Genomic DNA, 25,922 nt, shown 5'->3' with positions numbered 1-25,922 from the left:
TATTGGGGTATAATTGCTTTACAATGGTGTGTTAGTTTCTGCTTTATAACAAAGTGAATCAGCTATACATATACATATGTTCCCATATGTCTTCCCTCTTGCGTCTCCCTCCCTCCCACTCTCCCCATCCCAAAGGGCCTCCTTCTGACAGCCAGGTGCTTGTGCCCAGCCTTTTCCCTTTTCAGCTGGACCACTTTTCCAAGGAGTTCCCCCTTCACTGGCCTTTCATAGCCAGTGCCTCCTTCCCTGGCCACGCATCCTCCTCTCTCAGCTCTCCAGCACCAGTAAAGTCTCCTCCCCAACCATGTGATGTTTCCCTGCCGGCACCCCTTCACACACACATGCCCCTAGCTGGGAACTCTTTCCCAGCCAGACTCCTCCCCACAGCCAGGTTCTCTTCACCCAGGGACCTAACAGCCTCTCCCCCAGTCTAAGCTCATTTTCCAGGCGGGCCTCCTTCCCAGTAAGGTATCTTTTCTCAACCGGTATACCTCTTCCTCAACCAAACCCCTTCCCTAGCTTATTCCCCGTCCTCAACCAGACCTTCTCCCCATCCCTAGCCTGTGGCCCCAGCTAGGTCCCTTTCCCCAACCATGTGCCCTCCCTCAGCCAGGACACACGCCTTCGTTCCCAGGCAGGATCCCTGCCCTAGCAGGCCCTCTCCACCTGCTAATGGCCCTCTTCCAGCCAGGTCCATCAACCCAGCTATTATCCCACGCCCAGCCTATGTCGGTCTCAGCATTCGTACGTCTCCCGCCACCAGGTTCCTTTCCTATCCTGTGCCTCCCTCCCAGGCCCCATTCCCCTGCCAGAGCCCCTCCCCAGGCAGGCCACCTTTCCCTGCCAGGATATTTTCACCCCCCAATCTCCCCCAGCCCAGCCAGTCTCCCATCCTCAGCTTGTGCCACCCTATCAAGTCTGTGCTCCTTTTCCAAGACGGGCCCCTTCCCACATGCAGGCCCCTTCCCACATGCAGGCCCCTTCCCCAGCCTCACCCTCTTCCCCAGCTTAAGCCTACTTTCCCAGCCAGATCTCTTTCCCTGCTCAGGTGCCATTCCCCAGGCTTTTCTCCCTTTAACAGTCAAGGATTCCTTTCTCATCCTTTGCCTCCTAACTCAACTAAGCCTTTCCCTTGACCAGCCAAGTCCTCCTTCCATAGGCAGCCCTCACTCCATTATCCCCTTCCTAGCCTGGCCTCCTTCTTCACCCTGTGCCCCAGTCCACACAGGTGTCCTTACCTAGCCGTCTCCCCTTCTTCTGCCTATTCCCCTTTCCCCTGCCACGTCCCATTCATCCCCCTAGACTGACCCCTTCCCCAATTTTCACCCTTTTTCCCAGCCAGGCCCCCTTCTACAGATCATGCCCCCCTTCCTGGCCTATTCTTCCTTCCCCAGCCAGCATTCTCATCCCTATAAAAGGCTCTCTTCTCACAATGCATCCAAATACCTAGCTTTCTCAGGGGCTTCCTCTTCTCAGCCAGCTGGCTATCTGAAAATGTATCTGGTGCACACATTTACACAGTGAGCTATCTGGCAGGATTTCTATGTTTGTATTTTGAAAACAGATTCTTACCCCCACCCCCTGCATTCAAGAGAAAAAAAAAAACAGTGGCACTTCTTTCCCTCCTGCAACTAGCCCTGGACTGGCAAGTTTTTGAAAGTGAGAATTCTTTTTCATGCATAGCAATGAGAACATCCTTAACTGAAGCCATTTCATGATGTTTTCACTGAGTGAAACATCAAGTCAGGATAGCTTCAGCTATCTTGTTACTCCCTAAATCCTTCCCTGGGAGATATTCCACTCCAGGCCACCATCAAGACTGCAGGCCCATTCCTCCTTCCAAAAGCCTCATCTGTCACTGTGTCCTCCCCCTTCACTCCTGCTCCCTAACCCTCCAGGATTCCTTTGCCGAAGTCGATCCTGGGATACAAACTCTATATGAACTAAGTCAGCTATACAAAAATGGAAAACCAGGTATTTTTTAAACTGCTTTTATTCTTTAAACAAACTACTGTTCCCCTTTGTATATTTTATTTGAGAACATTTGGTGTGTACAAAGAATATTTAAATGAATTTAAGTAATCTCACTGAAATATAGGATCTAAAGGTTACATTTTTTAAATTGTTTACTGCAAATCATTTCACTTTTACATTTTCTGGCAAATTCAAGATATCAACAAGTCTCAAATATCAACAAAAGTTTATCCCTCCCTTTTTTTTTTGCTTCATACCAGTTGCAGATATAACAAAATGAATCAACTACTTTACTACTTTTAAAAATCTCTCTTTAAATACTTTTTATCTCTAAGAATTAAGGAAAACGACTAAGTTCAGATCTTTCACATTCATACCAGTTGTAGACAGAACAAAGTGGACCAATTGCTTGAACAACGTTATACCCTTTTATGTCTGAGAATAAAGGAAACTTACTAGTTGATGTCACCCCTCACAGTAAGTTAAACTACCTATCAGTTTGTCTCTTTTTACTTCACATCAATTGCAGATATAATGAAATGAATCAACTACTTGAATAAAGTCAGGTCCTTTCTTATATTTAATAAAGGAAATTAAATTGAGACCTTTCACATCTTAGAGCAAGCCTTATCTAGCCTATCAGTTTAGGTAGATCTACTTTCTACAGTTAACGCTTACATTTAACTTCTAAAGTTAACAAACATTATGTAGAATTCAGGAAACATCTAAACAACTGTAATTAATTTGCAACCATACAAGGTTTTATGAAAAAACAAAACAAAATACTAGGGCTTCCCTGGTGGCTCAGTGGTTAAGAATCCCGGGGACACAGTTTGGAGCCCTGGTCAGGGAAGACCCCACCCCACATGCCGCGGAGCAACTAAGCCTGTGAGCCACCACTACTGAGCCTGCGCTCTAGAGCCTGCAAGCCACAGCTACTAAGCCCACACACCATAACTACTGAAATCCACGCGCCTAGAGCCCCCACACTGCAACGAAGACCCAGTGCAGCCAAAAAAAAAAAAAAAACAAAACCTAGAGGAGGTCTTGTTTGTAACTTGAGACGTCTCCTGAGTAGCCCAGTTGAAGTGGAAAGCAAAACCCCCAAACAGCCCACGATACATTTTTTTCCCCAAAGAACTAAGCAAAAGGCATTCCCAAATCATTTCATTCACATCGACTCCAACTTTAAGTAATGAATACATTCACGGGGCAACCGGAAGATTCTGAGCGAAACTGATTTTTTTCCCCAAGTGAAGAACGCATCAAACCAAGTTGCCGTTTCTTGAACCCCAAAGTTACTTGCAACGTGACCAGTTCTCATGGGTGGGGGCGCAGAGACCCTTCAGGGCAAGAAAGGTGAGAACTTGGCAAACTCACTCCGCTAGGGTAGGACGGTACAGATTTCTTCCTGGTCACCGGCCTCCGGTGCCCCTACCCCGTGAAAGAAGCAACCCAGACACGATCGAGGAGGATAGAAGAGCGAGGGAGGAAGAAGCGGGGGCGGGGCAGGAGAGAGGGGGTGAACTCTAAGTAAAATGAATAAACAAAACCCTGAGAAAACCGAAGGAAAAAAGCGGAGCCTGCTGAGGAGACGCGGCGGCGGCAGATTCGGCTCCAACAGCAGCCGCCACGGCGATGGCAGCAGCGGGCCTAGATGAGACGCCGGGCCACGCTCCTGCCGGAGCCGGCGTCGAGTGGCTTCACCGAGTTGTAGTGCTCCGCGCTGCTGTCGGAGTAGTGCTTGCAGACCAGGGTGAGCGGCTTCTTGGTGTACTCCTCTCCGATGACGACGGCGGGCGAGTTGGCCTGGATCACCTCGATGGGGGTCTGCAGGACGTGCGACAGGGCCCTCAGCTCGAGCTGGCTTCCACACGACGCGCTGAACACGATGTCGTCGCAGTAGATCAAGAAGTCGTCGCGGCTGCAGGCGTCGCCGGTTTCGGGGTTGCTGAAGAAGGGCAGGAAGTCGTCGACATGCTTCCGCATGTACTCGGCGGTGCGCCTCCGCAGGCTCCCCACGGTCACGGAGAACACCAGCTGGTCCTGGATGGCGCGGTACATGCAGTGGTCGTCGGCCGGGATATCCTTCACCTCCAGATTCTTGGCCCGCAGGATGGCGCCGAGCTGCATTTCCTCGTCATGGCGCAAGCTGGCCAGTTGCTCCATCTCAGGCTTGTCCATCCAATCCTGGCTTTCTCTCTCGAAGGCCTCCTTTCTTTTGTGCTTTCTCTGTGCCCTCCAGAGGTGAGGAGGCTTGTTCTCGAGATCCAGCTTGGCCAGATCTTCAGTGACAGAATCGAGGCTGCTGCTATCAGGGAAACTCTCCTGGAACTTCTCCAGCTCCTGCTGGTGCTTCTGCTCCATCTCGGCCTCGAGGCGGGCCACATCGAGGAGCAACTGCTTTCTTCTCTGCTTGTCGCTCTTGGGGATTGAGCTCTTCATGCCCTGAATGTGGGCCTGCAGCTCTGTCTTCTCGCGGCTGTGGCGTCGTAACATCCGCTGATGCTCACTCTGTGAATCTCCCATGATGTTTAAGGGCGGGCGAGAATCGAAGTTTGGTGGCTGAAGTACCGCTACAGTTCACGTCAACAGTCTGACCACCGAACTGGCGAGAGCTCCTCAGCCTCCCCTGGCGGCTGTACTCTGCTCCCCTCACCCGCCGTTGCCCTCACTCTATTAACGGACCGCTGCCATTGGCCACTGTCTCTCCGCGGCTACGCCTCCTAAACACTCCTGGCACTAGGATTGGCTGTTGGGAGACCCTACCTATGCCCTCATTAGACCATGTAGCAACGGGTGCTTCCGGTTTGCGCGGGGTTCCTGTCCCGGATGTAAAATCCCGCCTTTGTGCGTTACGTGCAACAACTGAGCTTGTGGAGGTTTTCGTGGACTCTGAAGTGCGTACTTCACTTCCTAGCCTGAACACAAGGCAGACACCGGTCCTGCTTGAGAATCACATGACAAATACTGTTACACCAGCTGAATGTGCTCTGACACTGGACTTGTCATTGCTCCCAGTGTTCAGGAGGCAATGTGGCTCTCTCCAGTTCTTCAGTTGCCTTGACTGATGAACCCTTAATTTTTTTTTTTTTTTTTTTTTGCGGAACACGGGCCTCTCACTGTTGTGGCCTCCCCCGTTGCGGAGCACAGGCTCCGGACGCGCAGGCTCAGTGGTCATGGCCCACGGGCCCAGCCGCTCCGCGGCACGTGGGATCTTCCCGGACCGGGCACGAACCCGTGTCCCCTGCATCTGCAGGTGGACTCTCAACCACTGTGCCGTCAGGGAAGCCCTGAACCCTTAATTTTGTGTATCAGAACAAAGATATTTCCTTATGTTCCTGGGAACACAGAATCCTTTCAGTTTAGACCTCAAATCCACCCTGTCCCATCTCAGTGTGAGAAAGCAACAACCTGAAAGTTCACTACGGCTGAGCAGACTTGGTCTTGTGCCAACAGAATGCACCTACCCTAAACTCCCCTTCTCCTGGGTTCCCAGCTTCCAAAATGGGCTCCCATGAAGCACGACAGTTGGCCTTCATCAAGCCACTTCCTTCTGATTAGTTTGAATCTCTAAAAGTTCTAAAAAATAAAATAAAATAAAGTAAAATAAAATCCCTAAGCTCTTTCAAACATGCTCTCATCCTGCCCCACTCTGCTCATCTGTATCTTGAATTCCCAAATGGGAAGGCTCTTGAGACAACCTCCTCCTTGTTACAAAGGAGGAAAGTGGACATTTGTCCAAGTTTTTACATATATCCAATCTTCAGTCGTTTTTATTGCTAAGTAGTATTCCATGATATGGATGTACTGTAGTTCATTTAACCATTCACCTGTTGAAGGACCTCTGGGTTGTTTCCAGTTTGGGGTTGTTAGAACCCCTGCTATATACACCCACATACAGGTTTTTTGTGTGAGCACAGGGCTTCATTTCTCTGGGAGAAAATGCCCACGAGTGCAATTTCTGGGTCATATTATAAGTGTATGTTTAGTTTTTTAAGAAGCTATTTTCCAGAGTGGTTGTACCATTGTGCATTCTCACCAGCAGTGTATGCGGAATCCAGTTTCTCTGCATCCTCACCAGCATTTGGTGTTGTCATAATTTTTTATTTTTAGTCATTCTGATAGATGTGTAGTGACATCTCACTGTGGTTTTAATTTGTGTTTCCCTGGTGGCTAATCATGTTCATCTTTTCATGTGCCCATTTGCCATCTGTGCTGTATCCTCTTGGGTAAAATCTTTATGTCATTTGCCCATTTTATAACTGGACTGTTTTTTACCACTGAGTTTTGAGACTTCTTTCTATATTCTAGATACTTGTTCCTTGTTGGATATGTGCTTTGCAAGTATTTTCTCCCACATTGTAACTTGTCTTTTCATGTCTTGGTGTCTCTCAGAGCAAAAGTTTTAAATTTCGATGAAGTCCAATTTATCAATTTTTTCCTCTCTAAGTCATGGTTTTGGTGTCAAGAACTCTTTGTCTAACTCTAGATACCAAAGAATTTGTCCTTTTGCTTTTTTTACTAAAAGTTTTATAGTTTTGGGTTTTAAGTTGAAATCTGTGATCTGTTTTGTGTCGATTTTCACGTAAAGTTTGAGGCTTAAGCCAAGGTTCTTTTGCCTGTGGTGGTCCAATTCCTCCAGCATCATTTGCTGGAAATGCTATGCTTCCTCCATTGAATTGGTTTCGCATCTTTGTCAAAAATCAGCTAGGCATATTTGTGTATGTCTATTTCTGGATTCTCTATTCTTTTCCGTTGACCAATGTGTCTATCCCTCCTCCAACACCATAGTCTTGATTACGATGGAATAAATCTTGAATATAGGTAGACCCTTTCCTTCAATTTTATTCTTTTTTCAAAATTGTTTTAGCTATTCTAGTTCTTTGTCCTTCCATATAAATTTTAGAATAATCTTGACTATATCTACAAAAAAATCTTTCTGGGATTTTCATAGGGATTGTGTTAGAGCCATATATTAATTTGAGGAGAATTGACATCTTTACTACGTTGAGTTTTCCAATCCATGAACACCTGGGTATGTATCTCCATTTATTTAAATTTTCATTGATTTTTTCATGAATGTTTTATAATTTTCAGCATATATGTCCTACACATATTTTGCTAGATTTACATTTAAGCATTTCATTCTTTGAGTGATTGTAAATGGTATTGTATTTTTAATTTTGGTGTTCACATGTGCATCGCTAGCATACAGAAATACAGTTGACTTTTGTATGTTCATCTTGTATTCTATGACCTTGTTCAACTGACTTACTATTTCTAGGTGTTTTATATTTTATTTCTTTTTGGTAGATTCGTTGGAATTTTCTATGTAGAGAATCATGTTGGCCCGTGAATAGGGACAGTTTTATTTCATATTTCCAGTCTGTATCCTTTCATTTCCCTTTTTTGCCTTATTGCACTGATTATAACTTCTAGCACTATATTGAATAAGAGTGGTGAGGGCGGGCAGGCTCGCTTTGTTCTGGGTCTTGGGGGAAAGCATTTCATCTTTCAACATTAAGTATGAATTAGCTGCAGGGTTTTTATGGGTTTTTTTGGTAGATGATCTTTATCAAGTTGAGGAAATTCCCCTCTCTATTTTTCTGAGACTGTTTTTGTAATATGAATGGGTATTGTATTTTGTCAAATATATTTTTCTGTATCAATTGAATTGTTTGTGTGATTTTTCTTCTTTAGCTTATTAATATGGTGGCTTATGTCGATGTACTGTCAAGTATTGAACCAGTCTTGCATCCCTGAAATTAACCCCATTTGGTCATGGTTTACAATTCTTTATATACATTGCTCAATTCTATTTGCTAATATTTTATTAGGGATTTAAAAATCTACCTTCATGAGAGATATTTGCCTGTAGGTTTCTCTTTCAGTACTGTTTTGTTTGGTTTTGATATTAGGGTAATACTAGCTTCATAAAATGAGTTTTTTTCTAGAAGAGATTATGTAACAGTTTTTCTAGAAGAGATTATGTAACAGTGTTAATTCTTTCAGTGTTTGGTGGGATTCTTCTGTGAAAACATCTGGGCCAAAAGATTGCTGTTGGGGGAGCATTAAAATTACAAACTTGTTTTCCTTAATAGTTGTGGGGCTAATCGATTTCTCCATCGAACCTGAATGAGATCCTTGCTGGGTAGAATAATCTTGGTTGTTGTTTCTTCCCTTTCATCACTTTAAATATGTCATGCCACTCCCTTCTTGCTTATAGAGTTTCTGCTGAGAAATCAGCTGTTAACCTTATGGGAGTTCCTTTGTACGTTATTTGTCGTTTTTCCCCTGCTGCTTTCAATAATTTTTCTTTGTCTTTAATTTTTGCCAAGTTGATTACTATGTGTCTCGCATGTTTCTCCTTGGGTTTATCCTGTATGGGAGTCTCTGCACTTCCTGGACTTGGGTGGCTATTTCCTTTCCCATGTTAAGGAAGTTTTCAAGTATAATCTCTTCAAATATTTTCTTCGGTCCTTTCTCTCTTTTCCTTCTGGGACCCCTGTTCACAGCATAATGTGAACATTATTGTGCTTAATGTTGTCCTAGAGGTCTCTTAGGCTGTCTTCATTTCTTTTCATTCTTTTTTCTTTATTCTGTTCTGTAGCAGTGAATTCCATCTCTCTGTTTTCCAGGTCACTTATCCGTTCTTCTGCATCAGTTATTCTGCTATTTATTCCTTCTAGTGTAGTTTTCATTTCAGTTATTGTATTGTTCATCTCTACTTGTTTGTTCTTTAATTTTTCTAGGTCTCTGTTAAACATTTCTTGCATCTTCTCGATCTTTGCCTCTATTCTTTTTCTGAGGTCCTGGATAATCTTCACTATCATTATTCTGAATTCCTTTCCTGGAAGGCTGCCTATTTCCACTTCATTTAGTTGTTTTTCTGGGGTTTTCTCTTGTTCCTTCATATGGTACATAGCTCTCTGCCTTTTCATCTTGTCTATCTTTCTGTGAATGTGGTTTTTGTTCCACAGGCTGCCAGATTGTAGTTCTTCTTGCTTCTGCTGTCTGCCCTCTGGTGGATGAGGCTATCTAAGAGGCTTGTGCAAGTTTCCTGATGGGGGAGAATGGTGGTGGGTAGAGCTGGCTGTTGCTCTGGTGGGCAGAGCTCAGTAACGTCCACAGCTGAGTTTTTGATAAGGATTAGTTGGCAGGGAGTTCAAGGTTATCTTTTCCAATAAGAAGCAGTGGGAATGGTGATAGGTTATCTTGTTGATCAACAGCATATGCTTTGCCAGTTGGTGAGGTGGGAGGGGAAAAGAATTAATGCCTCTCTTGCAGGGGGCTGTGATGATCAAATGTATGTCAGGCACCCAGTTCAGTGTCCGGCACCGAGGAAGACAGTAATAAATGGAAGTTCCTTTCCTCTACCTTACCCCAGTCCCTACCTCCCATCTCCTGCCCCCACTCCATTCTCACACATCCTACCCATTTCATTTCATCACCGCCAGTCCTCCTCCCCTTCATAGGCCAGCAGAGACAGCAGTTTCCATGGTAATCAGCATACTCATTAGTTCAGAGTTTATTGGTCCTTAAGTGTCTGTCTGGACTGGGTTCCTAGCTCACATCAGAGGGAGATTTCCAGTGAGCTCAAGGGCTGCTGAGAAATTGTCAAACACAAGCCATTATATTCAAGTTTTCCTAATTAGAAACAACAGCATACAATGGTATTTTGGTGTAAAGAGAGAAGATGTGAGGAAATCATCTCATCCTGGATGCTACAGATGCTCACAGCTCCTATGCATCTGGAGAATCACTCCCCAGCACTCGGAGATGCAGGATTATATCGCTGGGGTGTAGGTGTTGGAGTGTGAGTAAGGAGGCTGGGAGATTGAGCAACAGTAAGCCAACCTCACTGAAGGTATTTTGGGTATCTTTCTGAGGATTTGTTCTTTCCTCACCCTCCCACCTGTCCCTTCAGGCTCTAAGGTCATAAGAGTTTCATGCTCTGTTCATGCTGGGTTTCTATACTGACCCCAGCCTTGTCCTTGACTGTACTCCTATGCTTGAACTGCTTTTCTCATTCGGTCAGCCACCATTTATCAGTCCTACGAGATGCCAGGCACTGTGCTAGGCACTGTGGATATAACCATGAACACAGTAGACAAAGATCCCTAACCTCAAGGAGCTTATAGCCAAGTAGGGGAAGACAGTCAAAAAACAAGGAACTGCAGAAACGTATGGTTTCAAGGTAATGGCTTTTTCTGTAATTTGCCTGGGCAGAAGAAAGGGCTAATTTAGAAATAACACCCATCTCTTCTTTAAGTTCGTATGTTATTAGGGCAGCATCCTCTGGAACTTATAGGAAAATCAAATGTATAGACTATATAACTACCGCCATCACTACATCGATAGGTTCTGTTTACCGAGTACTTTCTCTCTTGTGTGTGTATTCTTTCCTTTTGGAAACATACCTTGCATGGAAGAGTTTGTACGTGGTTTCAGAATTTTACTGTGATGATGTTTGTCTACTTTGCAGATTTTCATGGCACCTAGCACAGCTGAGTGAAGGCAGTGGGGCAAGGTTTTCCCTGATGAAAATGAAGCGCTCTTTTGAGCATTTCTTACATTTCATTGATTTTCTTAGGTGTCCTTGTATTCTTATAACTAAAAGTAAATAGGCATGGCTTAAATACTGGTTGACATTCACCCTATGGTTAAAAATTTGGGCCATCATACGGGAGGGATATTTAAATGGAGGGTTCCAGGAACAAACCCTGCTGATGTGGGAAATATGACAATCTCTTTAAATTCACACTCCACATGCCCTCATAGCATCTTGCCATTATTGCAGTCTAAAGATTAACCTGAGCGTCCTGCATCTCTTTGTGGCTAAGTTTGCAGCCCCAGGAGAGAGAGAAACAGCTCTCAGTGCCCGTGAGGTCACGGTGTTCCAAAGCTTCTCCATTGTTGGAAGCACCAGAGTCCCCAAAGCAGACGACGAGAGGACGGGTATGTAATTTTAGGGTCATTTTAGGGCAGTACTTTAAAGGATGTTAAAGTGAATCATGTATGTTAGGAAAAATATCTCTTACACAAATATGTTTCTTTGTCAAAGGTGTGTATGCGTGTGTGTGAGAGTTGAGTGTATGTGTGCGTGTACATTGTGTGTGTGTGCATGTGTGGATACTGTGTGCATGCACAGTGTGTGAGAGTGTGTGTCTGTGTCCCATCTCGTCATGTTCCTGTTCTCCAATCACAGCAAGGAGTGTACTGTCCACTGTATCTCTTTGGGACCAGAACTGCACATATCTAACCTTGAATTCAGCTTCCTTCATGAGTCCCTTCTCCCGTCCCTGGCAAGAACTGGAAGACAGGACCTAGTGAGGGGTCAGAAAATTGCAGAGAAATAAAACTGTGCAGAAGGCGGCAATGAGGATGAAAAACCGTAATTCTGACTGGAAGAAGAGTAGAACCACTGTTAGCGTCTTGTTTTACTCTTATGAATCTGGATGTATCCCCTATGTAGAGTTTAAGTCAAAACTCCAGACTTAATACTAAAAAGGAAACATAGTTTGGAAAGATAGTTTTGAAAAAATCAAGGAAAATTCACATAAGTCTTAAGAAAATGGTTTCATTCTGTGATGCCTTACTGAGAAATAAAGTTCTTAAATCTGTATAACTGTTATCGGGCAATTTATAGGTGTTTTATCTAGTACTGGGACATAAGAAGAATAACTGGGATAACAGGAATACATTGGCTGGCTTTAAATTAGAGCTTCTTAAGGAGAAAACTGTGACAAGATTGTATGTCCACTCAGTGAGATTTATTTTCTAAGCAAGAGCTGTCTGGAAGATTCAGCATGAATATGAAAATCTGTTCCCAAAAGGGCATGAACCTGCTTGCCCTAAGGCAGTTTTCTTTGAAACAGAAGCATATCCACATAGTCTTTAATGTATATTCTTTATATCTTGTACTTAGAAGGTGATAATTATGCATTGTATATATGATTGTGTGCCTTGCAATAAAATAAGAACTGTACCTAAAATAATGAAACAAAACAAAAAACAAGGAACTGCAGAATGGCATGCAAAGTTAAAGCTGAGCTTTGGAACAATCTTGCTCTTGACTAGGGTCCCAGCCCTGTTTCTTCCTTTTTTCCTCCTTATCAATGGTCTATATACTCAGTGTAGCTTCTCCTTCCCCGTCTGCTAAGGGATCACATGCGTTCATGTAGGAGAGTGTGAGACTCGTTACTGTCACCAGTAGCATGAGGTTAGATGTAAGGGTTAGTCTTCTGGGAGAGATGGCCATGTGAGCCCCCCAAATCCTGGGGTCCCTTTGGAAATAGAAAAGGTCCCTGTTGCCCACCAGGGCAGAGGAGAGCAGCCATCTCCAGTCCTCTGGCACCTTCCAGCTGAGTCAGTCTTGGCCTTTCCTGCCCCCATCCCTAATGGCCTGTTTTGGTTTCTCGGTCAGCCTCCACCTCCTGATCATTCTTAGTTTGCCAGCTGTGAGAAAGGGAGACTGGAACTTGAACCAGAAAGCCCTGCCCAACAAGCAGAAGAGTTGGATGGGATGGGTGTGGGTGTGAAGTGTGCAGGAAAAACCCCCTAGCATAGTGAGGACAACTTTGAAAGAATTTGACTAAACCATTAAGTGCAGAAGATGGGAGCTACCATGATCTCTGGGTCAGCTGAGAAATTGGAGGTGACCCACGGGCCTCCCTAGGTCACTGAGTGGGGTCTGCTCTCTGGATGTGGCAGAAAAAGTCAACTGCTGACCACATGATCCTGGGACTGAGGGTTACCAAGTTTAGCAAATAAAGACACAAGACTCCATTAAATTTGAATTTCAGGTGAACAGTGAATGTTTTAGTATAAGTATGTCCCATGCAATATTTGGGACATATTTATACTAAAACATTATTCGTTGTTTATGTGAAATTCAGATTTAACTGGCATCCTGTATTCTATCTGGGAACCCTATGAGGGTGGGGTAAAAACTGCTATGTTAGGGAAGGACTAGCTTTGTTTTTTTTGTCTGTTTCCAGGGGAGCAGAGTAGGACCAGTGGAGAGCTGTGCCTCGGTCTGAGAGCAGGAAGAAGGATTTCACTGGCAGGGCACTCGATGACAGCCATGAGGAGCCCTCCGTGAGTAACTTGGGATTAGAAACCTTGGAGAGTCCTTCCAGCTCTGACAGTCTCTGAGCCTCAGAATCTCTAGGGATTTTAAAAGGATGGGGTGGGGAGATGATGGAGGAGGATAAGACTAAGAACAAGAAGTCCCCAAAGAGCCTTCACCATTTTTCTCTTTGGTGTTAGGATGGTGGGATGCATGCAGATGCATCAGCTGGGCACACGGCTTTCTCTGTGCAGATGGGAAGTCAGAGTTTCTATAATATTCCAAACACTCTTGCTGTCATTGATTCTGCTCTTACGTTTTTGACACTCATTTGCCAAGGTAACACTGCTTGGAGGGAAACGCATCCCAGGGCAGGCCCAGACTCTGGGCTTTCTTTCTTCAGTGCCCATCCCTCCTCTTAAGGACAGTGACAGCAGCAACCTACATGTGGACACCATTTCACAGCTCACAAAGTGACTGACCATCTGTTCCTTATGTGGATTCTCACAAGTCCGAGAGGGGGTATTCATCTCCTATTTACATTTGAGGAAGACAAACCCCAGAGATTTGCCCAGTGCCAGGCAAATGGGTCAGGCCTCCACCCACTCAGGCATTTTTATAATGAACACCAGTGCGTGCCTGCCATGTAGCCTGTGTTAGGGGCTGAGCACGTGAGAAGAGTAAGACCCAGTACCACCCAGTTTCTGCCCCTGAGAGCTCCCAGACCAGGGTGGGAGGTGGAGGAGTCAAGGTCAGTGGATGGACAGATGCATGAAGAGGCAAGAATAACAAAACCCAAGTCCTCAGGGCTGGGCTGAGTATGAATGAGGATCCCCCTCAGGGCCAGCTCTGTGGAGACACTCAGCGGCCAGGCATTCTTCCTCTGTGGCGGGCAGAGCGTCCTCTCTTTTCGGGCTGGCTGCAGTCTCCACTTGCTGCCTTGGCTCTGCCCCTGGACGTGTCCCTGGGCCCCGTGCATTTGGCCCACAGCCCACCTGGGCCAGACGGAGGCAGCTTCTCCTTGGCAGGGAAGTGCAGATCTTTTCCCTGCTAGGCTCCCCAGGGCCTCGCGGAGGCTTCTCCTTCCCCGCCCCCACCCCCATCCTTTTGTCCAGTAGAATCTTTCCTGGAATTCCAATTGGAAGCAGAGTAAAAGAGAGCTGGTGCTCTCTTTCAAGCGGGAGCTGGCAACTCCAGAGCCCTTTGCTCAGCCCCCGCTGCAGTTGCCCCGGCAGCAGGTCTCTGGAAGCCCAGGGTCAGCAGAACACACTTTAGAAACAGGCAGCCAGCTTCATGTGACGTCACAGGGCCTGCTTGCCCCACAGGCACCTCTCACAGATGGTGGCCCGAGCTAAGCTTCTAATTTGCTCTGTCAGCCTTGCAAGAAGTCTCGTCCTCTTGCATTTCCTTCCCTGCTATCCACCCAGAGACCGAGTCAGAACCTTGGCTGTTACCAGTGACTCCTATCCCCCACCCCCTCCACACCAGAGGCCCAGGCAGGACTGTTTCTGTTCTCTTTTTCTTAATTTTAATTTAAAATTTTTTTATTGAAGTATAGTTGATTTACAATGTTGTGTTAGTTTCAGGTGTACAGCAAAGTGATTTGGTTATATGTGGGTATATATAGATACATATATTACATGTATATACATATATATATATGCATATATATATCCTTTTTCAGATTCTTTTCCATTATAGGTTGTTACAAGATATTGAGTAGAGTTCCCTGTGCTATAGAGTAGGTCCTTATTAGTTATCTATTTTATATATAGTAGTGTGTATATGTTAATCCCAAACTCCTAGGGGGACTGTTTCTTACCTGCCAGAGCTGTTTCTGTCCCTGGCTTCTCGTCTGTGTTCAGTGTTTATGGAGCTTTGTTCCCCGATGGGGGATAGTCTCAGGAAGTTTCCCCAACAGGAGGCGGGCTAAGGAGTGGGCTGCCCTTACCCCAAACAATGAAGTCAGTCTAGCAGGGCGAGAGATGTGGGCCAGCAGGCCTTGCAGCGCTGGGGAAAGTCCCCATGAGCCCATGCACTTACATTATGTGGCTGCAGAACTGGGCCTGCAAGTAGGTATTAGGAGGAGGGGGATGAGCCTGCGTGTCTATCATGGGGGCAGCTAGGTCCCTGGACCCTGACAGTCACCCTGGGCCTGACAGTCGTCCTTCTGTGGCATTTGGCACAAGTCACCATCCCTGGTCAGAAGCTGATGGCACCTCGTCCGGGTCCCCAGGATTAAGCCCAAACTCCTCATCCCCGTGTCCTGACTCAGAGATTGTCTCCGTTGCCCTTTTCAGCTTCCCTTCCCAGCAGCCCCTTCACCACCATTCAACACCCTCCACACATTTCCTGAAGGACTGGATGGGACGAAACTGAAAGCAAGGAAGGTTTGCAGGCCAAGGCGGAGCGCATGGGGGTTGCTCACCAGCGAGGCTCCCCTGTAGAGGCTTCTGAGCCTCAGAGAGGACAGTGCTTACGTGGGGCCTCTGCATCGGACGAGACACCCAGAATCCAAACGTTTCCCACCATCCTGACTCCCGCCAGTCTGCCCTGAGCCACCGTCATATCTGCATGGATTATTGCCATCCTCCCTCAAAAGGCTCCTTCTTCCCTGGCCCTTTAAAACCGGAAGGCAATCCTTTCCTTTTTCTGCTCAAAACCCCACACTGACACCCCATTTCAGTCAGAGGAGAAGGCCAAGGCCTTACACCCTCTGGCCCTGTCAAGCTCTCTGACGTCACCTCCTCAGCTCCTTTCACTCACTCAGCTCCAGGCTTCTGCTCCTCTGCACCTGCCAGGCACACCCCACCTGTGACGTCCTCCTCCCCAATCACGTTGTCACCGAAAGACCATAGACAGCTGGGCCTCATAAACCGAAATGTAGACTCGGGGTGCCACGTGTGCCCTGGGCTCCTCCCTGCCCCCTCTCCCCCCATCCACACTGGCTCTGGAGGCCTCACAACAGCCCCATCCTCATCTCCACTCACTTCCCACACCAGAGCTCCAGCTACACTTCTCTGCATAAGTGTGCAAGAGGGTGTCACAATCATAGCCCGGGCCATGCCCAAATGGGTAAAGTGCAGGTGGGTAGACGGTTGGAAGGAACTGGACAAGCAGCCGCAGCATGTAGTCCTGTGGTCCTGTGGTGGGGGGAGGGCAGGTTAGGGGGTGGAGACTAGGCAGGGGGTGGAGACTAGACAGGGGTGGAGAGTAGGCAGGGGCTGAAGAAGAAAGCACAAAGGGAGGAAACCCCACCAGCCCCTGAGCAGGTGGGACTGGCCAGCCCAACTGCACTTACCAGGAGCCACTGGGACCCTGGCCATAATGCTCTTGCCCTCCAAGAAGGACCTCAAGACCGCCTTGGAGGTCTTTGCTCTTTTCCAGTGGGCCCTCAGCGCCTTGGTTATTGGTGAGTCTTCGGCCTTTGGCAGGGTGACCAAAAGTCCTGGTTTGCCTGGGACTGAGGGCTCATAGGGTTTAGCGGGACTCTCGATGCTGAAATCTGGGTTATCTCAGGCAAAGCAGGACAGTTGGCCACCCGGGGCCTCTAGCCTGACGCGCTTGGGCATGGTCCACGTGGAATCTGTGAGTGCGCACATGGGTATGGGTGCCTGCCTGTGCAGGAATGTGTGTGCACGTGTGTGAGAGCCAGCCCTGTGGCCGGTGTGTGTAGTGAGCCCTCCTGGGTTGTCAGTGGGGCCTGGAAGGCATGTCTGGGGGAGATGGGGAGCAGGTCCACTGAGGCTTGCCAAGGAAATGGGCTTAGCTGCAACCCTGGGGACCTGAGCAGACCATCGGTGTGAGACAGTTGTCCTGGTGGCAGAGGGAGCTCTGAAAACCTCTTGTCCAAAAGAATTCATCCATTTATCCATCCGTTTTCCCCTTCTATCCACACCACAAATATTTTGTGAAAGTTCTTTAGATGCTGGCTATGGTACTGTAGGTGCTGAAGCAAACCATCCCTATGGGAGGGGGGGCCTGGAACAAAATTCTCTCTCTCTCTTTTTTTTTTTTTTTTTGGTATGCAGGCCTCTGACTGTTGTGGCCTCTCCCGTTGTGGAGCACAGGCTCCGGACGCGCAGGCTCAGCGGCCATGGCTCACGGGCCTAGCTGCTCTGCGGCATGTGGGATCTTCCTGGACCGGGGCACGAACCCGTGTCCCCTGCATCAGCAGGCGGACTCTCAACCGCTGCGCCACCAGGGAAGCCCAAAATTCTCATTTTTTAAGTGGTTTAGGGGAGTACTTGTCTGGAGACAGGGTCATGACCTAAATGACCTTGGAAGATATCTGGGAAGGAAGAATGCAGGTGGGCCCTGGGAGCCTGAGACTTACCAGTCAATAGGGAGAGTGAGCTGGAGAACAGGGATTGGGGGGCTCAGATGCCTGCCTGGGGTGGGTATCAGGATACCTGAATGCTAAAAAGATCAGTGTTAACCTAGGAATTATGGGCAATCAGAGCTGGAAGAGACCAGGAGAAAGGAATTCATATGTACCAGCTACTTACTTTGTGCCAGGCATTTGCATACCTATGGTTTCATTTTAGCCTGCTGCCAACCTTATGAGGTAGAAGCTATTGCTATGCATAATAATACACACTGATAGCTACACACACACATAATGATAGCTTGCACTCATATAGTATTAACTAACATCTACTGCACTTTTGTTTTTCATGCCAGATACTCTTCTAAGCACCTGACATGCCTGATCATCTCCATTGTACAGATGAGGAAGTTGAGGTACATGCAGTACAAGTGGGCCATCCACGACTGCAGAGTTAGCAAGTGGAAGAGCTGGCCTGGGAGCTGAATCCACAAGGCGCCTGATTCTGGCCTATGAGCTCCTGTCCCTAGCTCCTGCATCTCCTTACTTACTGCTGACTGGGAGGCTGGGTGTGGACGTGGCCGTAGAGTACATGTTAGGCCAGAGAGGAAGGAGGAAGCCAGGCCTTCTGCGTATGTAAACATTCTCGACTGAAAGGGGAAAAAGGTCAGCTCCGAATGGCCTCTTGCTGAGGACCAGGGCCCCAGCCGGGCCTCTGCTCTCTCCCTCCATGCAGCCCAGGCCTTGGGGCCCTCTCCTCAGTGAGAGCTGAGTTCCCTTTCTTGAGCTCTTGTCCTATCTCCACAGACTTGCCTCATTACCACTGCCTCCCCTCACTGTCACCATGTTCCCATGAGAGAGAAGAGTCCCCAAGGCCTAGGAGCTGACACTGCGTTGAGGGAGAAGTATGACCATTATGGACGGCCAGCCCAGGCCAGGCCCATGTCGGGGCCTGGAGCCTTTAGACGGGTAGTTCCCCTTCCTCAGTCTTGTCCAGAATGTTGCTCCTCAGAGGTAACCACTGTTAATAGTTTGTGTGTATGTAGCCAGAGATTATGGATATAAAAATATATATATTTCACCACACGCATGCGTGTGCATGCACATACACATATAGCCAAGGGGCAGAAAAATATGGATGTTAAAAACACAGTCTTGGGCTTCCCTGGTGGCGCAGTGGTTGAGAGTCCGCCTGCCGATGCAAGGGACACGGGTTCGTGCCCCGGTCCGGGAAGATCCCACATGCCGTGGAGCGGCTGGGCCCGTGAGCCATGGCCGCTGAGCCTGCGCGTCCGGAGCCTGTGCTCCGCAACGGGAGTAAGCCACAACAGTCAGAGGCCCGCATACCAAAAAAAAAAAAAAAGAGAGAGAGAGAATTTTGTTCCAGGCCCCCCCTCCCATAAGGACGGTTTGCTTCAGCACCTACAGTACCATAGCCAGCATCTATGCTCTCTGCTTTGGCCTCTGCACCCCTGTTGTTGTGCTCTCCTCCGCGGCCCCGAACTTTTCCCCCTCCGCCACCCTCAGTCTCCGCCCGCAAAGGGGCTTCCTAGTGTGTGGAAACCTTTCCTCCTTCACAGCTCCCTCCCACTGGTGCAGGTCCCGTCCCTCTTCTTTTGTCTCTGTCTATTCTTTTTTCTTTTGCCCTACCCAGGTACGTGGGGAGTTTCTTGCCTTTTGCGCGGTCTGAGGTCTTCTGCCAGCAGTGGGTGTTCTGTAGGAGCTCTTCCACATGTAGATGTATTTCTGATGTATTTGTGGGGAGGAAGGTGATCTCCTTACTCTTCCGCCATCTTCCCCTCGTCCCACAAACTGATTATAGGATGAGGCTGTCGCTCTAGTTCAGGTCAGAGATTGTGGTGATTTCAGCCAGCTCAGAAGTAATTGTGAAGGGGAGAAGAGCAGAGATTCAAGAAATTGGAGTAGAATTAGAAGGACTTGATGATCAGAAGATGTGGGAGAGAGAAAGAGAGGAGGCGAGACTGAGAGTTCAGGTCTATGTGTGAGTTGGACGAGGGGCAGATGGAGCAGAGAAGGAGAGTGGCTGAAAGAGGGGTGAGGACGGAGAAGTGTCCCCGAGGCCTCTTCAATAGAGCTTGACTTTGGGCTGTATGGAGAGGTAACCTGGAGCAGGCAGAAGAGCGCTGGGCCTGGGCTCCCAGGAGGTGACAGTTGCAGGGTTTGTCCCTCAGAGCCTTCCCAGCTCTTCACCCTACGAGTCTGCAGTGGAATCGTATCCATTTGGACCCTAATGGCCTTGAGAGAAGACCCTCGCACGTAGTCTGTGAGAAAGGTAAGGTGGAAGCTTGTCCCCACTTGGCTGGTGAAGCTCAACGGCTTGTCTGTGGTCACACTCATGCTAAGGGGCAGATCCAGGATTTGTGTCACCACAGGGCACCCCTCCTGAGGCCACACTGCCTCCCAAGATGTCCCCAACTCTGTCTGGGTTCAAGCAAAACCTGAAAGATACATGGAACAAACCCATGCGTCCCTTTATTTCTTGAAAAAGTCAAGTCCCAACTCTGTTCCTTTTTATGGCTGAGTAATATTCCATTGTACATATGTACTACACGTCTTCTTTATCCATTCCTCTGTCGATGGACATCTAGGTTGCTTCCATGTCTTGGCTATTGTAAATAGAGCTGCAATGAACATTGGGGTGCATGTATCCTTTCAGACCATGTTTTTCTCTGCATATATGCCCAGGAGTAGGATTGCTGGATCAAATGGCAGTTCTATTTTTAGTTTTTTAAGTAGTCTCCATACTGTTCTCCATACTGTCCTATGTACTGTACTGTACAGTCTCTGTACTGTAGATTGGTACATAGTGGTTGTACGAATTTACTTTCCCACCAGCAGTGTAGGGGGGTTCATTTTCTCCACACCCTCTCCAGCATTTATTGTTTGTATATATTTTGATGATGGCCCTTCTGAGTGGTGGGAGGTGATACCTCATTGTAGCTTTGATTTGCATTTCTCTAATAATTAGCGGACTTGAGCATCTTTTCATGTGCTTTTGGGCCATCTGTATGTCTTCTTTGGAGAAATGTCTCTTTAGGTCTTCTGTACATTTTTTGATTGGGATAATTGCTTCATTTTAAATTTCTTTAGTTATCTCTTAGATATCTATCAGTTGTCACTAATTCATACCCAAACTCTCCACAAACACATCAGGAATCTAGAAGTCTCGTCTCTTCCACCCCCACCATTTTAAAAATTTCCTTGAGGACCTCGCTGCTGGAGGCCAGCATCCTCCTGTTACAGTCCGGTCTCATGCACCGCTATCACCTCCAGGGCCCGTGAGGCACCTTGGGTACACAATCTAAGAAGGTATTCATTCTCAGGGTTGTACAAGTGTTGGATCAGTACTTGCCCGACCCTGAGAGTGAATGTCTCCTTGAATTTTGTGCCCTAGGCGCCTTGCTCTCCTCACCTTAGTCCTGGCCCTGCTCACTTCCATCTTTTGTTGGACTTCTTTACCTGAATCCCATACCATCCTGTTTTGCTTTATACTCCCTCATTATGGTGAGCACATCCTCCAGCTGTTTCCTGAGAAAGGAACGTGGGAGACAAACTCTCTGAGACTATATGTCTGAGATTGTCTTTATTCTCCCTTCATACTTGATTAATAATTTGGCTGCATATAGAATATCTTAGCTGTGTCCAGTGTAAGTATCTGAGTTTAGTGTCTCTGGTTCATTTTTTCAGAGAATTATCCTCCCATCACCCAGCTGTGTAGCGGAGGGAAAGGGGTCTGGGGTTTTAACTACTTCTTTGATAGACTTTCAATCAAGCCCTGTGCCCCACATCTGCTTTTTGTGACATCTGGTGGTTCCAAATTCTGCGTCTTTCCTAGATTCTCCAGCGGAAACAGGCTTGCTCTTGTGCGCATACCCCTTGCAGGTAACTACATTTCAACTTTCTGGTTCAGTTAATCCCTCTTCCGTCCACTGTCCAGCACGCAAACATTTTGCTGCTAGCTCTCACCCACTGTTAGCGTCTCTCTGATTCTCCTTTTCCTTGCAGAATCTCTATCTTTTAAAACACCCTTGTGGTAATTTTCATGAGGCTCCAGCAAGGAGTCACGATAAAAACGTGTGTTTATTCTGCCACATTCAATTAGGAGTATTTTCTGTCTTTTCTAAACTTTCTTTTGACCCACTTTCTCTCACACAGTCTTATTCACAGCTGTTTTAAAAACTGAGTCCAGTAAGAACCCTGAGCATGGCTCCCTGTGACTCATCTCCATGAAGTCTGTCCTAACTACTCTAACCTACATTGTTCCTGTCTTGTTGGAGCTTAACATGGTCCATACTTTATTCTAGCCCAGCGTGGGTTCTCCTTTGTTTCTTGTTTGCCAACTCGTGTGCTCAAACCTGGCTGAAGTTGGGTATCCTCTTTCTCTGGTGTTCCCTCCACTGATGCCTTGCAGAGATGTGGAGAGGGAAATGTGAGTTGGAGGAAGACTATTCCTGGCTCTGTCTTTCCAGGACTCCCAACCTTTGGTGGCCAAATCAGCGTGACCCACCGCTGGCTCCCTGCCACTGAATGCAGCCCAGAGTGGTGCTGGAGCAGGTCCTGGGGGGAGAGGGCTAACTGCATCGAGCAAAGTGGGGGAGGAAAACACCTTGCCTTCTAGACCTAAAACAGGTTCCCAAGGCCAGAGCGGGGATGTTGGTGCCACAGGCATGCAGGCCAAGTGCTGGGTGAGGAGGTAAGAGTGTCGCGTGAGCCTGGCTGAGGGGGTGTGTGACCTTGGGGTGGACAGAGCCCCAGAGGGCGGGCAAGTGTGAGGGACTGTTCACAGCTCATTGACTCTGGCTCTGAAGAAGACAACGGAGGTGGCCTAAGCTCAGCTACACTGGCTGTGTTCTCAGGTGGCTGCCGGTTTACCTGCGTAAGGCACTGGTGCCTGTGGAAACAGTACTGTGATTACTTCCCACTCAAGATGAGGAGCCGCAGATCTCCACTTGGGCCCCAGGCCCAGCCCCGGTTCCAGTGGCAGTGGCTGGGTCAGGGTGGGGCATCATTCACATCGAGGCCCTTGGGGATGATGCTCCCCGGAGCTGTGTATTACCCTACCTGCACGGCCAGCCAGACACGACAGCCCTTTCCTTTCTAGGTCTCTGGCCAGAAGAGGCGTCCTCTTCCCTGGCTATACCCCTCTTGACCCCACGTTCCTCCACAGCGTTTGAAGACTCACGATCTCTCCCCTAGCCTCAACTACATCCTCGCCTGCCATCCTCACGGGCTCATGTCCCACTCATGCTTTGGCCACTTTGCCACAGAGAAGTCAGGCTTCTCCAAGATCTTTCCTGTAATCACTCCTTATATCCTCACACTGGAGGCCTTTTTCTGGGTGCCTTTCCTCAGAGAATATGTCATGTCTACAGGTGAGTTGGCTCCTAGGATGTAAAGCCAAAGAAATAAATGGCTCCCCCAGAAAGAGGTGTTGGGTGAATGGGTGAGAACAAGGCCAATTCTGTGATTCCCTCTGGTCTGAAAAGCTACCATAGGTTCAGCTGCCTTATGTGAGGCTCTCCCCTCCTTTGAAGAGGTAGGGAGGAAAGTTAGGAGTTTTGGGAGATTACCAATGATCTTTTGTTTTTTTCTGACCACCAGGGGCCTGCTCTGTGAGCCAGTCCTCCGTGGACTTCCTGCTTACCCGTAGAGGCACAGGCAACACGCTGATCGTGGTGGTCAGTGGCCTGGCTGAGTGCAGATACAGCCTGCCAGGATCTACCACCTTGGTCTTGAAGGACCGCACCAGCTTTGTACGCACAGCCCTTCGGCATGGGTAAGGACACTTCTGGTCCAGACTGGGGAGAGGAGGGGAAGGAGGAAGTGGGGTTTTAAGGAAATGATATATAAAGAGGGAGGGGGAAAGCCGCTTCTGTGGTGGAGTAGAGCCTGGGTCACGTTCTAGAGGCATTTCTGCTTCTGAAGAAAGGCCAGCAGGCCAACCAGAACCTGATCTGCCTCGGACTAGCATCTCATCTGGACCAGTCCCTTTGTGAAAGGTGACTGGCTGCAACCCTATCTCAGAGAAAGCCAAAATTACCGTGTGGGCTGAAGGGAAGAAACCGAAAAGAAATGGCCCTTGGGTCTTAGCTTCCAGTGTTTCAGACCTTGTGGGTTTACAGGAGGGTCTGGGACTCGCTTCCCTTAGCTTGCTGCTACTTTGCCCCCAGAGGCAGCTTGGGGTGGACCACGAGGCCCTCCCACCTAGCCTGGACCTGGGCCCAGCTGGGTTAGGGGCTGAGGAGCTTACAGGGAGACCCAGGGACCACTAGTGGTCAGCGTGTCTGGCTTTCAGCAGGGTCCCTACCTTTCTGACCATCAGAGAGCATGCTTTTGTTCTGCAGGTGGCTCTAATCCCTGCCTATGCCTCTGGGGAGACAGAACTCTTACATAAAGCAGATTTTCACTCCCGGGGGCTTCGTTAACCGCTTCCAAAAGTGGTTCCAGAGTATGGTATACATCTACCCTTGCGCTTTCTACGGGCACGGCTTCCTTGAGAACTCCTGGGGCCTTCTGCCCTACGCTCGGCCTGTAACCACCACTGGCGAGTTGGCCCTTGTGCTGGCGGCCTCATCTGGGACACAGGATCCGGTTCCAAGGCTGGACCTTGGCTCTGGCCATGTCCAGAGGCAGGTCACTGGCCAGGATGAGCGCAGGGGTCAGGGAAGCGTGGGGAGAATCTGGGCTTGAGGGCTGAGGCGTATTCTGAAGAGTGAGCCATCCCGATGCTTTCCCTTTCCCTTCTCCGTCTCCCCTGGCAGTTGGGAAGCCTCTACCACTGCCCAAGATTGAGAACCTGAGCAAGGAGACGGTGGTAAAATACCATGTGTTCTATATCGATGCCCTGCACAAACTGGCCAGCACAAGACCAAGTTTGGCTTCTCAGAGACCCAGGAGCTGGTGCTAACTTGACAGACGTCCCCCCCGAGGACTCTCAGCCTGGTTGGAAGGAGTGAAACAGGTGAATAGGAGGACAAAGTCCTGATTCGGCCAGTCCTCACTGCGACAGGTACGTGCGTGTGGGTGCCTGTTGGGCTGTTTTCTGGATCCTTCTTCCTCCATTTCTCTCCTTCTAGCTCTTCTGTGCCTTTTCCTCAGGGTTACAAGGAGACGTCCCCAAAGCCAGGGAAGCCCCTAGGGGAGAGGGATCCTGAAAGCTCCCTCACACATGCCCACTCAGCATCAGCACTGAGGAAAACAAGGCACAGAACAAAAAGCCCACCTTCTGATACTGCCTGGCTCCACCCAGCCTGTTCTGAGGGCCTAGTATCCCTGCACTTGTCTCTTCTTCTCCAGCTCTTAAGCAACCCCATCTTCTGGCATCAAGGCTCCTCCAGGACTGGCGGTCTTGAGATCCAGTAGGCTTTGAGTTTAGGCCCCTCCACCTTCATGCCCTGTGACTTGGATCGGTCTTCTCTGAGCCTGTTTCCTCATCTGTAAAATGGGACAAATAGTCCCTCCCCTGCTTACCTCAAAGGCTGGTGGGATGATGATATCGAATGTGACTGAACTTTGTAAACTGGAGAGCTACACAAAATTATTCTCCACCAACCATTTTGCCCACTTCCCGTCCCTGAGCAAGCAATGCCCTAAATTTCATGGCATCTCAATGTTTAAAAGAAAGTTTATCCAATTAAAAAAACATTCTAATCTATTCTTATGTTTTAAAGTTTGTCTTTTTATTTTATTTTTTGGCCACGCAGCACATGGGATCTTAGTTCCCCAACCGGGGATTGAACCCATGCCCCCTGCATTGGAAGCATGGGGAATTAAACCACTGGACTGCCAAGGAAATCCCTAATCTATTTTTTAAAAAAGAAAGTTTACAGTGTAGGATCTTGTCAACAGTTGTTTGAAAGCTTAAGTAACCTTTCTAGTTGGGTGACCTTGGGGGAGCTACTTAAACTCTTTAATGTTGGTCCCCTCATCTGCAAAATGGGACGATACACCATGGGGAGCTGGAGGCTGGATGTACCAAAGCTGTTTTGGGCTGAGGCCTGAAGAATGTTATAGATGCTACGGTCTCAAGCTGAGGGTGACTCCCTGCTGTCTTTGCCTCAGGACAATGTTCCTTTTTGCAGGACCTCTAGCCTATCAGACATGTGGTTACAGGAAGAGACCTAGGTGATGGGGATGGGTGCGTGTGAGCTGGGGCGCAGAGAAGATGCGGGATGTTCTGACAGGAAATTCAGACCACCTTCTTCCTGCTGCCCCTTCTGAAATGGGTGCCTCGGTCCTTCCCCAAGCTCATGCGTGGTGTCAAAGAAACACCTAGTGGGAATTCCTTCACGGTCCAGTGGTTAGGATTCTGGGCTTTCCCTGCTGAGGGTACAGGTTCAATCCTGGTCGGGGAACTAAGATCCCCCAAGCCACAGGGCACGGCCAACCGCCAGCGCCACCACCAGAACAACAGCAAAAAAAAAAAAAGAAGCAGCACCTAGCAGGTAGGAAGTGCTTAAGCTGATCTTAAGAACAAGGGGGAAAAGCTTTATTTGCAAAGAATAAACCATTAATTTACACAAACTT

At 48.1% G+C, this 25,922-nt stretch overlaps 2 protein-coding genes across 2 annotated transcripts; one reads left to right on the top strand and one right to left on the bottom strand.

Moving 5' to 3' along the window:
* Positions 1-3,627: 3,627 nt before the first annotated feature.
* Positions 3,628-4,503, bottom strand: LOC136142125 (OTU domain-containing protein 6A-like). Its single transcript, XM_065900175.1, has one exon. The coding sequence runs from the start codon at positions 4,501-4,503 to the stop codon at positions 3,628-3,630; it is 876 nt and encodes a 291-aa protein (XP_065756247.1).
* An 11,872-nt stretch (positions 4,504-16,375) lies between these two features.
* AWAT2 (acyl-CoA wax alcohol acyltransferase 2) lies at positions 16,376-24,303 on the top strand. Its single transcript, XM_065900174.1, has 6 exons — positions 16,376-16,460; positions 21,232-21,278; positions 22,564-22,768; positions 22,998-23,172; positions 23,774-24,054; positions 24,158-24,303. The coding sequence occupies exons 1-6, from the start codon at positions 16,376-16,378 to the stop codon at positions 24,301-24,303; spliced, it is 939 nt and encodes a 312-aa protein (XP_065756246.1).
* The last annotated feature ends 1,619 nt before the right edge of the window (positions 24,304-25,922 follow it).

Source organism: Phocoena phocoena, chromosome X, assembly GCF_963924675.1.
Source record: "Phocoena phocoena chromosome X, mPhoPho1.1, whole genome shotgun sequence".
Lineage (NCBI taxonomy): Eukaryota > Metazoa > Chordata > Mammalia > Artiodactyla > Phocoenidae > Phocoena > Phocoena phocoena.
Note: the sequence above shows the minus strand (reverse complement) of the source record. Positions and strands in the feature narration are given on the sequence as shown.

What these genes read in the sequence shown, in the direction of transcription:
- LOC136142125 (XM_065900175.1), bottom strand. Translation starts at nt 4,503, where the DNA reads ATGGGAGATTCACAGAGTGAGCATCAGCGGATGTTACGACGCCACAGC.
- AWAT2 (XM_065900174.1), top strand. Translation starts at nt 16,376, where the DNA reads ATGCTCTTGCCCTCCAAGAAGGACCTCAAGACCGCCTTGGAGGTCTTT. An exon ending in TGTGCGCATACCCCTTGCAG is followed by an intron (nt 21,279 to 22,563) that starts GTAACTACATTT and finishes GTTCCTCCACAG; the next exon opens with CGTTTGAAGACTCACGATCT. An exon ending in AGAATATGTCATGTCTACAG is followed by an intron (nt 22,769 to 22,997) that starts GTGAGTTGGCTC and finishes TCTGACCACCAG; the next exon opens with GGGCCTGCTCTGTGAGCCAG.